This window comes from Myotis nattereri (genome assembly GCF_964212035.1).
Source record: "Myotis nattereri genome assembly, chromosome: 14".
Classification (NCBI taxonomy): Eukaryota; Metazoa; Chordata; class Mammalia; order Chiroptera; family Vespertilionidae; genus Myotis; species Myotis nattereri.
Window position 1 is genome coordinate 21,622,056 of NC_138089.1, and position 15,987 is coordinate 21,638,042.

A 15,987-nucleotide genomic window follows, 5' to 3' on the forward strand; every position below is an offset into this window, starting at 1 on the left:
TCTAATTTAGCAGTCTGACAAGTTCCAGTGGAGCAGCACACACGAGGGCATGTGGAAGTGCCGTGGGGAGAGGGAGGTCAGGCAGGCCTTGAAGCATAAATAGCCATTCATGGAGCAGGGAAAAGGAGCAGTATTCCATGCAGCGGGAATACCACGGGAAGGCAGAGGTGTGAAAGCGCATTGTAAGAGGGCTGGAGAATTGGCACTAGGCAGAGATATTAGCATTTTTGTTCTCTGGATAATGAGGTTAATATTTCAGTTAACCAAGAAAGCTTTTGTATGGCATTTAACTCGTGTAATTCGCATTTCTTGGTGGCTTTTAGGGAAAATTTCCCTAGATAGGGTATTTATCATCCTACACAAATGGAGTCCAGTGTTTACTGGAATAACACCATGTGTGCACTGGCATTAAGTGGATGGATGCAGCGGGAAGGTCAGGGATTGCAGCACCAACAAGAGATGCCCAGAGAGACGCCCGGAGGGGTTGGGAGGGTAGTAAGGGAATGTGGACTAGAGGCCCTATTCGAGGTAGAGAGCAGGCTCCAAGGAGCCAGAAAGGGTTAGGTGGGAGGAAATGCGTATGTGTGAAGAGGTGTTGGAGACGCTGGCAAATACAAGTTGACTTTGTTTTATGAATCGCGTTCAATATAAAAAAGGTAGAGACATGATAACATATTTTCAGTATAAGCCTTGTATATTTCTAAGTGAAGGCGACTGGATGGAAATGACAATTTAAATTACATTTAGCAGAGAAAAAGAAGAAAGTCGACGAGGGCTGACTGGTGACTCGAAGGTAAGCCTGTGGCCAGGACACCGGTCTGAATGAGGAAAGCAGAGGACGCATTGGAAGGCGTATGCCTCCGTGCTGAGCCGTGGGTTGTTTTCCTCCACAACGAGCGTCAGAATAATCCAGGCTGCTTTCCGAAAAATGCAGATGATCCGGCCCTGTCTCAGGGCTACTGAACTGGAATCTGAGGGTGGAAACCAGGAGCATTTTTAATCAATTCTGCAGGATATGAAGGATTTATCTTGGAGAATTTAGTCCCAGACCGTCCCGGCTCCTGCCCTTCTGACGTGGAGCTGGCGATCCCGGGGCCGCTTTCCCACTCCTGAGTTTGCTCCCCCGGCTCACCTGGTCCCACCTGTGACCCGAACTCACGGCCCCGCCCCTCGCCCCGGCCGGAGCCCCGCCCCCCAAGGGGAGAGCCCCCGCGGCCCGGGCCCGCCCCACGCCGCGCCGGGCCAATCGGGCGCTGCGATCTCAGACGTCGGGTTACGCGCGGTGCTGAGTCGGCGGCGGGGCGGAGGTGCCGGCTGGGACTCCGGGCTCCGGGCTCGGGCTCCGGCTCGCGGCGCGGCCCCCGCAGGCAGCGTGGCTGGGCGGACCGCGGCGACCCCGCTCCTCCGCCGGCTCCGTCATGCAGGGCCCTGCGGGGAACGCGAGTCGCGGGCTGCCGGGCGGGTCCTCCACCGCCGCGTCCGGGGCGGGCCGCTGCGAGAGCGGCGCGCTCATGCACAGTTTCGGCATCTTCCTGCAGGGGCTGCTCGGCGTCGTGGCCTTCAGCACGTTGATGCGTGAGTCCGGGACCCCCACTCCTCCCGAGGCCCTGCACCCTGAGTCGCGGGCCCAGGCCCCTCCGCGGGGACCCTCCTGTATGCAGAGTTCAGGCCTGGGGACCCGGCCCTTGGGCGGAGGTGCCTGCGCCCTTTGAGCCCAGCCCGGGCATTCCCAGGTCCCGGGTCCCGAGCCCCTGGCTCTGTCTGTGCAGCCTGTAGCCACGGGTCCCCCTGCTCCTCTCCTACCCCCGCACACCCCTCTCCTGAGATACCCGCCTAAAACGCGCTGCGCTCCCACCTGGTCACCGCGGATTAAGGCTGACCACTTTCCACCTGGGGCCATGCCCCTCTCGGAGGCTCTGCTCAGCCTCCCCTCCGCGCTCATAACCCGCATCTCTAAATCCCCAGTTTGACACGGAGCTTCTTTCCTGCACCTACACTCAAAAGATTGCTGTCTCCCGTTCGTATTTAAATCCCGCTGCTCTGCAGTAACCTGATTTGTTAGCCGGGCATTGCATTCCCTGTGCTACCTCCTCCCCTCCACCCCCTCCCACCCGGAACTGCTTTCTCCGGTTTATTTTCTGTTTTGATAGGGGCAGGGCCCACCCGGACTCCCTTCTGCACATTTCCTTTTCTTCCAGAACAGGCGCACCTGTACCATCTCTGTCCCAAACTTTCCTACTTAAGTCTCAAGCCTCCCCTGGCTCTTCCCTTTCCCAGCCCACTTTTATTATTTATATTTCAAATGTCTTTCCTTTTCGTGAGACTTGGGCAACCTAGTGGCTTAATGGAGAAGGAGGCACAGAGGGCCTGGGAGGTCCCCGAATCCCTGTACGAAGTCACCAGGGGCCCATCCCTGAGAGTTTCATGACGGACAAAAAAGCCCCAGACGGCCCCTCTGGAAAACTAGGTTTTCCACCCCGCTGTCATATGTGCTGCCCGGTGTGTGTGTGGGGTGGGGGTGGGGGAGGGTGGGGGAGTGGGAGGAGGGGAGGAGGTGTATTTTCTTAGTGCACATCCTTCCCTTCATTAAAGTAACAAGAAGCTTCTGTTGGCTTGTAGGCCTAGGAGTGTCCCTGCGATTGCATTTTGGGGGAAGGGTTATAACTACCTGGATAGCGGCATTAATTCCAAAATGACTTGCTCTCATAAGTTCCCCACTGTGCTCAGGGTGGGAAGTTCCTGCAGAAAATACTCCCTCCGCACCCAGAGGGATCCTGCAGCAGGTGCACGTGTCTTGTTAGGTCCAGTGGCTGGAGTAGCCACTTTGCTTGTTTGTAACATGGGGCTCATTTGGGTGAATTCTCCCAGGCTCTAGGTATCTCTGAAGAGACTGTTCTTGCACACCACTTTCTTCTGGTCGCCTGGCCTTGATAACTCTTGTAACAAGTGCCCAAGTGTATATGTTTGCCACGTTTTCATTTCAGTGTCTACTTGCCTTGCTATTTTCCTTGCTGAACAATTACCCACTTGTTCCCACAGTAGTAATTTGTGACAACAGAGCCAAAATCAGCCGCTGACTTGGGTGCTTGAACTGTGTGTGTTCTCACGACATTGTGTGTGGGTCCTCACTCCCCTCCCACCTCGCTCCTCCAGCTGGCCTTCCTTTCTCTCTAAGTCAGTGGTTCTCAACCTTCCTGATGCCGCGGCCCTTTAATACAGTTCCTCATGTTGTGGTGACCCCCAACCATAAAATTATTTTCGTTGCTACTTCATAACTGTAATGTTGCTATTGTTATGCATCGTAATGTAAATATCTGATATGCAGGATGTGTTTAGGCGACCCCCGTGACAGGGTCGTTTGACCCCCAAAGAGGTCGCGACCCACAGGTTGAGAACCACCGCTCTAAGGGAACTGCAGGCTTGGCTGTTATTTTGTTCTCTAACCTAAGCTTTCTTAGCTTAGCTCTGGCTAATTTTTGTGCCTTTGGTTGATGCTGATGGCCTGACTTACTCCCTGGGGTTTGAGACTTGTGATTCAGGGAGGGAAATGTGATTATGGCAGGGCAGAGTTCCTCGAAGCTGAGAAGGGTGCCGGATTGAATGTGTGCAGAGTGAAGGTGCTGGCCCTGCGGGTCCTCAGGGACACACTCGCCGCTTTACTTCATCTCTGTGCACATCCCACTGTGGTGCATGCAAAGACCGGACTAGAAAGGGGCCTCTTGGTTAGTGGGAGGCTAGGTGTGGAGGGAGCGTGCGGAAATGGGTGGTAGGTCGGGACAGTGATGAGTAGGAGTGATGGGGAGAAGAATTGGAAAGGCTGGAGCTGGGTCTGCCCTGTACACAGAAATGGAGGTGAGAGCCAGGGCCTTAGTCGCCCACTGAGAAGCAGACAGCAGGCCAAGGAGAACCCACTGACAGGGACCCCGTCAGGGGAGGTCCTTTCTTCCCTCTTGAACTTGGTTCTGGTGAAGTGTAACTGTGGGGCTCTACCGTTTTGCACTGGGAAGAGGGGGAATGACTTTGCTGGGGAAACGAAAAGGGGGCGGAGATGGTCTCATGGAAGTACACCAGCGAGCTGTTTGGCTGTGTCTGAGCTCTTAGTCTTCTAGTCCCAGCGTCGCTTCCTCAGAAGGGCCAGGCTCCCATGACAAGAGTGTCCACTCTGCAGCCCCTGAGCGAGGTCTTGTTAAGATGAGGCCACACCACCCTTCACCACTTCCATGGTTGTCTTCTTCAAGCATTCTTCTCTCCTGAGCAGTTTGAATTAACAGTCCCTGCTTCTGTGGCGTCATAGTCTTTTCCCTTCCCGTGCTTTCGTCCCCCGGGCAGTGGGCTCAGTGCCTCTCTTCTCGGACACTTCCCTGTCGGACCAGCTCCATTCTATAAACTGGACCCACTTCTCTGCCAGACATCACTCTGCATCCCTGATTTCAGCGATGCCTCAGACCCCTCTTTATGTTTCTTTTCTGCCCAGAAAAATCACTTTTTTCTCTATTGACAAGTTGCTGTGATTTTTATCCTATTGGGTTCTGTCCTAGAGCAGTGGTTCTCAACGTTGGCTGCACATTAGAATCACCTGGGAATCTTTTTAAAGTCCTGTTTTCTGGGCCTCCCAGAAATCCTCCCAGATGAGGCCCAGAAATCAGGATTTTAAAAAGATTGCCAGGTGATTCTAATGTGCAGCCAAGGTTGAGAACCACGGTCCTGGAGGAAGACTTCTCATATGTATTAACATCTTGGATGAGGATTTTGATTCTCACAAGGATTTCTCATCCTGGTGCTTGCTTGGCTCGCGGCATGGGGGTTTTCAGGTGGTCCTGGTCCAGGCGGTTGAGAGTTGGTGTGCCAGGTGATATATGTAGCCGATGCTTCAAGCTCCCTAAACATACAGACTATGACAGGCCGCTCTCCGCGGGCATCACCTTGTTGAGTTGGTGAGCCTTCCAGAGGCGCCAGCCAGGAAAGCAGAACAGACTCAGAGGCAAGCTTATTCAGGGACTTCCCACTCTGGGCTTTCTGGGGTGCCCCTGAAAGGCACTGGTGTCCTAAGTAGAAAGGAATGCTTTGAACAAGGGGCTTTGTCATGAGCTGCCTGCCCAGCAGTTCCTCCTGTTTTGGTGGCTTTGTCTCTAGTCTGTGACTCGATGGAGTCACTCAGACTAGAGTCACAGCAGAATGAAGCTGAGAGCCCCAGAGCCCAGCAGATTGTCCAGCGCAGGGCAGTGGGCCTGGTGGCAGCCAGAGGTCAGGACTGGCCAGGGTGTGTGTGTGTTGGCTTTTGGGGGTGTTTGCTGTCAGGATGTGTGAGTGCAAAGCAAACTCAAGTCTCCTTCACGGTGTCCAGAGTTCTGGGCTGAAGTGTAAACAGAATTGGTTTCTCACAAAACAAGCATTTTGAGGGCTTGGATAAAGCACCCTGCCTATTTCCATGTTATGGACACGGGGACGAGCCAGCTGGGAGAAGGTGTCTGGGTTTTACAAAAACACTGCCGGCTTTGAGAAATGGTAGCTTTCTTTCCCGAGGCTCTAAGTAACATCACAGAACAGTGGGCCCAGCTTTGAAACCTTCATCTCAAATAGACCCTAGTGTTTTCTCACATGTGAACTGGCCTCCCTGTGTGTTCTGCACACACACACCGAGGTTGGGACAACCTTTCCTGGGATCACCTCTTCCCACCCTACCCCAGTTTTTATTTTTAAAAATGTCCAACAATGGGAAAGATGGTCAATAGTAGAGTGAACAGCAGTCTGCTCTCCACCTGGATTCAGCAGTTGTTCACATTTTGCCACATTTACTTTATCTCTGTATGCTTCTTTTGGCATCACTCTTTACTCCTAAGAACTTCAGTTGAGTCTCCTAAGAATAAAGGCAGTCTTCCACATCACCACAGTTTCATGATCACACATAAGAAAATAAATAACTTCGCCATGACTGGTTTGGCTCAGTGGATAGAGCGTCGGCCTGCAGACTGAAAGGTCCCAGGTTCAATTCCGGTCAAGGGCATGTACCTGGGTTGCGGGCACATCCCCAGTAGGAGATGTGCAGGAGGCAGCTGATCGATGTTTCTCTCTCATCGATGTTTCTAACTCTCTATCCCTCTCCCTTCCTCTCTGTAAAAAGTCAATAAAATATATTAAAAAAAAAGAAAATAAATAACTTCATTACATCATCTAATATCCAGTCTATATTCCTACTTCCCCAAATGTCCCAGGTCTCTGGAATTTTCAATAACTATGATCCAATCAAGGTCCTCATATTGCATTAAGTCACTCTAGAACAGTGGTTCTCAACCTTCCTAATGCCGCGACCCTTTAATATAGTTCCTCATGTTGTGGTGACCCCCGATTTCATTGTTACAAATTGAACATAAAGCATAGTGATTAATCACAAAAACAGTATGTAATTATATATGTGTTTTCCAATGGTCTTAGGCGACCCCCAAAGGGGTCGTGACCCACAGGTTAAGAACCGCTGCTCTAGAAGAATCTATACACACACACACACACACACACACACTCATACACACTCATGCACGCATGTACGTTCGTAGGTATGTATGTGCGCGCGTGCGTGCGCGCTTTTCAATGGCATTACCTTCTTGAAGAGCCCTGGCCAGTTGTCTGGCGTTTCCTTCGCGTGGTGTTTGAGCTGTTTGGCTGACCCCTGTGTTTCCTGGGTTTGGTCTGGAGGAGCTATGAGATTCACACACGCTTTCTTACCGTCAGAGCGCTCCATAGTCAGAGCGCTCCATAAGCGGCGCTGTGTGCTTCAGAGTGCGTCGCACCAGGAGGCACGTGACATCAGGCAGTCCCACGGATAATAAGGTCAGTTACTGAGCTGAGGCGGGAGGTCTCTAGATCTCTCCCTTGTCAAGGTCCATTTTCCTCTTTGCAGATGATAAATGATCTCTGTGGTAGATACTTTGAGATCTTGCGAATATCCTGTCCGCCAGTGAGTTTCCCCTCCGTGTCCACCTCCTCCTGGTAAGATAATGAAAACTAGTGATGGCTGAATTGGAGCTCACGAGCGAAGGCACCTGTCTCTGGGCCTGAACCCAAAACACACTCCCTAAATGTCGGCCGCCTTTCCTGCTTCCAGAGTGCCAGCCAGGGCAAAGGGAGAACACCCCTGTGTCCTGCCCCAGGCCGGGCTTATGCCCACGGGGAAAGCAGGGTGGCTGGTTAGGAGTCTTAATGTTTAGAAACTTTTCAGGTTTTCTAAATGCTGATTTATCTGGTAGCATTTATTCATCATGGTGAGCTGCTCCTTCATTTATAATAAACTTTCATTAGTTTGGAATAAAATCAGGGCAAGAGAAAGTTGTCTGAATTGTAGAATAATTTAAGGAAATGCGTTTTTAGCCTTTTCAATACCTGCTTGTTCAGTGTTGCTTATAGGGGCCTGTCACACCTCTGCTGCTGTAATGATCTCTTTAAAATCCTTTGCAATTAGTATCGTATTTACTTGAAGGTGAAGTCGCGTGGACAGAGTTTTACAGGTGGTTACGAATAGCAGGATCCCTGGCTCTGGAACCTGTCTGACCTGCCTTCCATTTCTGCTTCTGCCCTGCAGTGCCCTTGGGCAACCGACCCATTTCTTGAAGCTTCAGTTCCCTCCCCAGCCAGATGGGGATGATGCTTTTTCTGGGAATGTGGAGATTGGAAAGAATGTCTCTAAAGGAAGCTGGGTCCGTGTCAGGCACGTGAGGCCCTCTTACAGGGCAGGGGCAGGGGCAGAGGTTGGGGGCGATGCCATCATCTGCATTTTTACCATATTTGCATTCAGGAGTTCTGTTGAACATTTCACGAGTGCTTGAGTAACTTGTTTTCTGAATTAGGTTAAACATTCCCATTTCGTCTTGTTTGCGTAGCACCTTTCCCTTTAGCCCTCTTTTCACAGACTGCATGATAGTAAAAACCTTATGGCAGCAACACAGTGATTGTGAATTCCGTTAGCATGGACCCACGCCAGGTGGCTTTAGTTTGTGTCATGATCTCCTTTCTTCACCCGGTCCTGGTGGTTTCACCGACAGCGTCTCCCGTGGGCCGTGAGAGGGCAGTGGGCGGACTGGGGCAGGCCACTGACGGCTGATGAACCTGTGTCCGAGTCCCTGGCGTTAGCCTATCTATATATCTGTTTGATAGATAATAATTATTTGTGTATTACATTCTCCTTCCCCCTTACACCCAATAAGTCCCCTTGAAAGTGGGATTTTTTTTTTTTCTTCTTTAGAAATTTCTGCTTCACTGATCCATCTGTCCCCAGCAGCTTGGCTGAGAGCCTGGCACATAGCAGGCTCTCCGTAAATAAGGTTGTAACGAATGGAATTGTCTCTCTGCTTCCTTTAAGGGTGTGTCCCTTCCTCTAGGGCAGTGGTCGGCAAACTGCGGCTCGTGAGCCACATGCGGCTCTTTGGCCCCTTGAGTGTGGCTCTTCCACAAAATACCGACTTCTGCGCATGGGCCACGAAGTTTCAGTCGCATTGTACGTGCGCGCCCGCACGTGGTATTTTGTGGAAGAGCCACACTCAAGGGGCCAAAGAGCCGCATGTGGCTCGTGAGCCGCAGTTTGCCGACCACTGGGCTAGGGCAGTGGTTCTCAACCTTGGCTGCACATTAGAATCACCTGGGAATCTTTTTAAAATCCTGATTTCTGGGCCTCATCCTCCGGAAATTCTGTTTCTTTGTTATGGGGTGAGGCCACAACATTAGTAACAAAGGAGCGACATGTGCAGGGGACTTACTCAGAGCTCACCTGAGTGGTGCCTTACCGATGGGGGTGCCTTACAGATGCGGCTGCTCCTCCCTGGCCGGGTTTTCTGAGGCAGCTGACAGGAAAGTTGCAGGTCTGCCATTTCCACTGCTGGTCCTCCCCCATGGCCCCAGGATGGGTGTTGGGGTCCTGCAGGGAGACTTAAATGAATGTGTTTTTCCATCAAGAGCCTCAGTTTGTGGTGACACGAGGCATGAGGGCAAGGCGGGGGCAGTGCTGCCTGAAGGTGTTCACAGCATGTGAACCACTGAATCACAGCAGTGAGCTTCTCAGCCCGCACTCCCACTGCTGGAGCTGCCAGTGGTGCTGTGTGCTGGGTCCTTCCCCTGGGACTGAGGTGCCATTCTGGCATCTTGCCCGACTGCCAGACTCCTGGGCCTGCCCCATCCTCCTTTCCTGAGCTCTTTCGGTGCTGTGGCCAGCGGTCGCCAACCTTTCGGACCTCACGGACCACCAGTTGTCCACGGACCACTAGTTGGCGACCGCTGCTGTGGACAGTCACCACAGTCTGCCCTGCAGCCTGGGCCGGGGAGAGTAGCCTTGTGATCAGACACTGGGATGCAGCAAGATGCCCCAGGGCGGCTCTTCTCCCAGCCCCGGCACCGGCAGAACCCCATCCTGCCTCCTCCCTTACCCACATCCCTCTTTCCCTTCAATGCTTTTCCCTTTCCTCCTTCCCTAGCCACATCCTCCCTCCTTCCAAGAAACATTCCTTCATGACCAAATACATTCTCCCTTGAAGTCAACGGGATGGACAGTCTGTACTGTACAGGTTAGGCCTCTGTGTGTCACTCCTCGTCGGGCCTGGTCTGCTTGTCTGCCAGCCTGGTGCTGGCACGTGCCTGGGCCCTGGCTGAGTGCTCAGGCCCAAAGGGGCAGGTGCTCTCTACCGGGAGAGTGGTCTAAAGAGAGCAGGAACACTTAGGAGAAGGGGGTAGACTGGGATCTTCCCTTTCTCATTATTAAATAGTTCAGCATAAAAAGGACACAGGTGTTCTCTTTTATAACCACAGTACAGCTATCAGAACTCAGGATCTTTAACATTAATGTGTTACCAGTCCGAAGGCTGTATTCAGACGTCATCCGTTGCCCAAATACTGTCTTATACCTATTTTGTCCTGGTCCAGGGCCGTACTTTGCATTCCGTTGCCACATCTCTTTAGTCTCCTCTAGTCTGGAACGATTTTTCAGACTTTTTGTATATTTCTCAGCCTTGACGCTTTTGAAGAGTACGGATCAGTGATTTTGTAGACTATCTCAGATTGGGTTTGTCGGATGTTTTCTTGTGATTACGTTCAGGTTGTGTTTTTGGCAGGAACGCCGCGTAAGCGAAGGTGTGACCTCCTCCGTGTGTTGGAACCGGAGGCCCCAATCTTGAATGATCCCGGTATGGCTGAGGTTCTCTTTCCTCCAGGCCAGGACACTGTGAAGTTACAACGTTTCCCTTTGTAATTAATAAATAACTTGTGGGGAGATATTTTGAGACTCTGTAGATGGAGGGTCTGTTTTCGGTCTTCCTTGGAATGCCTTCCCTGGCGGGAGGTCGGAGCTACAGGCTCTGAAGGTGCTTTGGCTGAAGGTGCTGTGGCCAGTTTTTGGTCTTGTGACAGGACCAGGTCGCATTTGCAGAGTGCCAAGCCCCGTAAGTGCCTTACAGATGCTAACTCCTTATTTCTCATGTTAGCCATGTGAGCTGGGCACTCAAGTTATCCAGTTTCATACCTGGGAGAACTGGGGCCAGACTGGTTAACATGAATTGTCTAAGGTTGTGGCAGCCACTCAGTGGAATACTGGGACTCAGACCTGGTGGGTCTCATTCTGAAGCCGGGGCGTCCGTCCCCTGCTCTGCCCGCGGTGAGCAGTGGGCACCACAGCTCCGACACGGACACTGCTTCTCTGGCCGCTGGCTTTCTGTCTCTTCTGCATGTGAAGTTCACTATTTGGTTCCTGTTGTTCCTCACCTGCTTGGCTTTTCACCGAGTGACATCGCAGTCATTTTTTAGTCATGATAAGGTGGACCGGAAAGAAAAAAGCCAAAGGCTTTTCCGTTTTGAGGTTGAAATCAAATGAGGGCTTGTTGTTGAATCAGGGAGCCCTGTCCTGTATGGATAGATGCATTTAACATTTGAGCCTGTTCAGTGTGGAGGAAGAGGCTTTGGTCGATAAAGGAGTCACCCATATAGAACGTGTCCTTCTTCTGTAAGCAACCAGAAAACAAAACAAAATACACGAAACAACTCTCTGCAGACGCTGGCCACCAGGCAGCCAGAACAGTGATCCCCGAGGGCATGAAAATCATGAGGTGAGCCCCACAGTCTTCTCCCCAACTTCCTGCTGGAGGCAGTTTCTGGATCTCAGAGCCGCGTGTAGGAACCCGGCAGAGCCAGCAGCCTCACTGAGTTGAGAAGGCGAAGTTGAGGTAGCCAAGGCAGTGGAATTTTCAGGTTCAATATAGAGGAAAAAGAGCTACACAGAAGAAAAGCTCTAGACATTTGCTTTTAGGGGTCTCCTCAAGTCTTTTTCCAAACATTAATCTGTGTGCATAGGGTAAAACTTAGGCAAAGCAGGGAACAGCTGCTGGGAAGCTCTAAGCTGAACTGTTTCTAGGACTGGGAGATGATTTTCTTTCCAGGTAGAGTGAGTGACTTTGTTGAACACCAAGGCATTCAGTAGACACCTCAAAAGAATCATTGCTCATATAGCCCCGGAGGGAAGGGTACATAGCTTAAAAACAAGTCTTGATACCATACACAGAAAATTGAGTAGAAATAGATCACAGATCTAGATGTAGAAGTGAAAACTGTAACACTTCTAGAAGAAAATATAGGAGAAAAGCTTTGTGACCTTGGGATAGACAAAGATTTCTTAGGATACAAAAAGCTTGAACCATTTTTAAAAAAAGATAAATTAGACTTTATCTAAATTAAGCATTTCTGGCCTGGTTGGTGTGGCTCGGTTGGAGCATCATCCCAAACATTGAAAGGTCACAGGTTAAATTCCTGGTCAGGGCACGTACTCAGATTGTGAGTTCAATGCCCAGTAAGGGCATGTGTGGGAGGCAGTCAGTTGATGTTTCACTCTCACATCCATGTGTTTCTCTCTCCCTCTTTCTTCCCCTCCCTCCCTCTCTAAAATAAATGCATGTCCTTGGGTGAGAATTATAATTAATTAATTAAGCATTTCTGGCCTTCAAAAAATACTATAAAGCCACAGACTGGGAAAAAAATATTTGGAATATGAATATTTGACAAAGCACTTACATCAAGGATATGTAGAGAATTCTTAAAACTCAATAAAAAGACAATGCAATTTAAGCACAGGCAGAGGATTTGCATAGACATTTCTCTAAAGATGATGTACATATGGCCAATAAACCTATGAAAAGATGTTCAATATCATTAGTCAGCAGGGAAATGCAAATTAAGCAAAGATTGGATTCTGCTGTATGCCTACAACGGGTGGGAACCTTTTTTCTGCCAAGGGCCATTGGATATTTATAACATAATTCAAGGGCCATACAAAATTACCAATTTAAAAATTAGCCTGCTATATTTGGTCAAACATTTAATTAACTCACCCCTAATGCCTTGGCAGGGCCAGACCAAATGATTCTGTGGGCCTTACATGGCCCGCGGGCTGGATGTTCCAAGAATGGCTAAAATGAAAAAAATTAACAACACCAAGAATTGAAGAGAATGTGAACTTTGGCATTGCTAGCAGAAATTTAAAAATGGTACTACCACTTTGAAAAACTGAAATTTTCTTACAAAGAACAGTATGCCGCCTATCATACAGCCTAGAATGTCACCCCTACATATTTACTGAAGAGACAAGAAAACATGGCTACAAAAGGACTTGTACATAAATAGCAATCTTATTCATAATTTCCCCATCTGGAAACAATCCAAATGTCATATACACATGAATGGGTAAACAAATGGTAGTATATCCGTCAGCAACAAAAAGCATTGAACTACTAATACATATCACAGAGTGGTTGAATATGCTGACCAAAAGAACCCAGATAAAAAGCATACATAGTATGTCACTCCATTTATATGAAATTCTAGAAATAGGAAATCTAATCTCTAGTAGTGTCCTTGGGGTGTTAGGGATGGGATCAATTGCATAGGGACACGAGCTAACTTTTTGGTGTGAAAAAATTATATCTTGATTGTAGTGAGGGTTATATAAGTGTACGCATTTCTCAAAACTCAATGAACTGTACGTCTGGTATATGTTATACATCAAAATTGACTTTAAAAAGGGAAAAAACCTTTGAAATGATCAAGCTGCTCCACAAACTTAAGTGCTTACAAAAACAAACTTGATACTCATTAAAGGAAGACAAAATCCAAGTACTTAATGTAGTAATCATAATGTATAGTCTTTAATAAAAAATTTCTAGACATGTGAAGAAGCAGGAAATTGTGGCCTATAATTGGGAGAAAAGTCAATATAAATAGAAGTTACAGAGGTAATAGAAACACCATATGAGACTTTATAACAGTTACAATAAGTATGCTGAAGGTTTTAAAGAAAACCTGGAGCATAATGGGGAGGATCATGGAAGATGTAAAAGTGAACCAAGTAGAATGTCTTTAACTGAAAATGCAATTTCTGAAAAATTCACTGGATTGCCCGGCCAGCATGATTCAGTGGTTGAGCAGCAACCTGTGAACCAGGAGGTCATGGTTCGATTCCCGGTCAAGGCACATATGCCTGGCTTATGGGCTCAATCCCCACTGTGGGGGGGCGTGCAGGAGGCAGCCAATCAATGATTCTCTCTCATCATTGATGTTTCTCTCTCTTCATCCCTCTACCTTCCTCTCTGCAATCAATAAAAATATACATTTTAAAAAAGAAAAATGCACTGGATGGACTTAACAGAAAATTAAACTCTGCAGAAGAATTGGTTAGTGAGTTTGAAAATGTAACACAGAAGCCTCACACTTAAGCACACCTCTCCCATGTGGCTCAGGGTTCGTCTGTGCGCCCAGAAGAAGGTGGCAGAAGTACTGGTTATTTAAGAGTGACTAAGTTATTTAAAAGGCTGCAGCTTTTGTCGCTGGCGTGCTCTCCTGTTTGCTGCCTGTTGGATCACTTGCTCAGGGGAGGGCCAGCTGCCTGTGTTGAGGACACTCAGGCCTCGCTGTGGAGAGACGCGTGGTAAGGAGCTGAGGACTCGGGCCAGCAGCCACATGTTGAGGCTTCTCAGAAGTGGGTCCTCCAGCCCCAGTCAAGGCCTCAGATGGTTTGTAGATCTTGCAACCTTACGAGATACCATGAGCCAGAACTACCAGCTAAGCCGATACTAAATGTTTATTGTTTTAAGCCACTAAATTGTAGATTAATTTGTTACACAGAGTTAGGTAACTAATATAGTGAAGGTGGGCGCGGGAAAGTTAGGAGACTTGATCTTTGTTCCCCAAGCATCTGCAATCTACTTAGGGAGACAGACCACTTGGACCAGGAACTAGGGATCCAGGTTTGTATGTGGCGTGTTCATGGAAGGGGTGTAAGAATAGAGCTACATACTGGGCAGACAAGTGAGAGCTTGTTGACTGGATTTCGTCTTGCTGAGCGGGACTGCCAGAACCCCGCAGAGGGTTCTAGCATCACTATTCCTCCTGAGTTCTTGTAGGTGGTGGAAGCAGGCTCAGCGATGCCAGTGAACAGCTCAGAGAGGCAGTTCGTCGTATTCCTAGGATTGCCTTGTCTGCGGCAAGCCAACCTGGTTGCTCACTGCTCATATTTTAACTGGTTGGAAATCAGAGTTTTATCCGGTGTGGATGGTAGAATGAGATAAACTTGTTGACTAATTGGTTGTATAATGAGCCTTTGAGTTACGTGTGGGAGTCAAAAAGGGGCTACTCATGGAAATGGAGCTCGCTTATTCTGTGCACGGTTACTTTTTACACATTCTCAATACCTTTTTGTAAGGGGGCTGTCAATGGATCTTCTTTTTCCCCTCTCTCAAACATACAGCAGCCCAAAGAGCCCTATCTCAATGTTACGGGAGAGGAAGTGCTAAAGTTCTAGCCTGTATACAGTATAAAGCTTTGTTATATCGAGTCTTTGTATAGAGTCTTTGTTCATTGCTCTGAGCTCTTGGTGAGTCTCTCCCAGAGCCACCTGCCATTCCCCTGCCCTTAGAACAGGGGTCCTCAAACTACGGCCCGCGGGCCACATGCAAATACAAATATTGTATTTGTTTCCGTTTTGTTTTATTACTTCAAAATAAGATATGTGCAGTGTGCATAGGAATTTGTTCATAGTTTTTTTAAAAACTGTAGTCTGGCCCTCCAACGGTCTGAGGGACAGTGAACTGGTCCCCTGTTTAAAAAGTTTGAGGACCCCTGCCCTAGAATGTACTTAGGCATAATCACCACTCTCCTGATTCTCATCTCAGATTGTTTGGTCATTTCCTGGCAGAGTGCTTTAACTCCGCTTTCTTTGGGTTCTATACTTGCCCACCCACATCAATGATGCAGCCTCTGGCTCCTCTTGCATTGCGTCAGGTGTGGTAAGATGCTTAGCTAATAAGTCTCCTGCAGGTAGCTTGGCTGATGAGCAAGCCCCGATAGCCGGTCGGAGAGTCTGAGGACAGGTAGGCAGGCCCTACGCCTCCTTTTTTTACAAGCTCCCATGAATGTGTCTGGCCTTTCTGATCAGGAACTGGTGCAGGCGGGGCTTTCTCAGATAAATGCAGGGCCAGGGCATGCTGATTCTCTGGGGTTGATTTACGTTCACTCTAGACTTTGAGGAAGGCTGGCACCAAGGGGGACACAGTTGTAAGACAATCCCAGAACATCACCCAGCAAGCCCTTCTCCCGAACCGCTTGCTTTGGGTTCTATACTTGCCCACCCCACATCAATGGTGCAGCCTCTGGTTCCTCTTGCATCGCGTCAGGTGTGGTAAGATGCTCAGCTAAATCTCCTGCAGGTAGCTTGGCCAACGAGCAAGCCCAAAGGAAGCATGCTCAGGCGCTTTCCTCATGACCTATAGCTGTGGACCGTAGCCCTCAAGGAAAGAGATGGAGGCACCACTCCCTTTTGCCATGATCTTCAGCCAAGCTGTCTGCCTAACCTTTGTCCCTGAGGTCGCTCACCCTGTGTTCTGTGCAGTAGGACAAGGGATGCAGAAGAGCTTGGTAGTGCTTCTCATGACCACCATGCCACATGGGGTGGTCTTCCCAGGGCCTTCATGGAAG

General features: G+C 49.2%; 1 protein-coding gene across 1 annotated transcript in view; it reads left to right on the forward strand.

Annotated features, from left to right (window-relative positions):
* The first annotated feature begins 1,301 nt into the window (after positions 1 to 1,301).
* LOC308529876 (store-operated calcium entry regulator STIMATE) overlaps positions 1,302 to 15,987 on the forward strand; it is a 49,523-nt gene continuing 34,837 nt past the window's right edge. Inside the window, exon 1 of the mRNA XM_081106237.1 lies at positions 1,302 to 1,575. Coding sequence (XP_080962363.1) covers positions 1,419 to 1,575 — 157 coding nt within the window. The 5' untranslated portion in view covers positions 1,302 to 1,418. The remainder of the gene's footprint in view (positions 1,576 to 15,987) is intronic.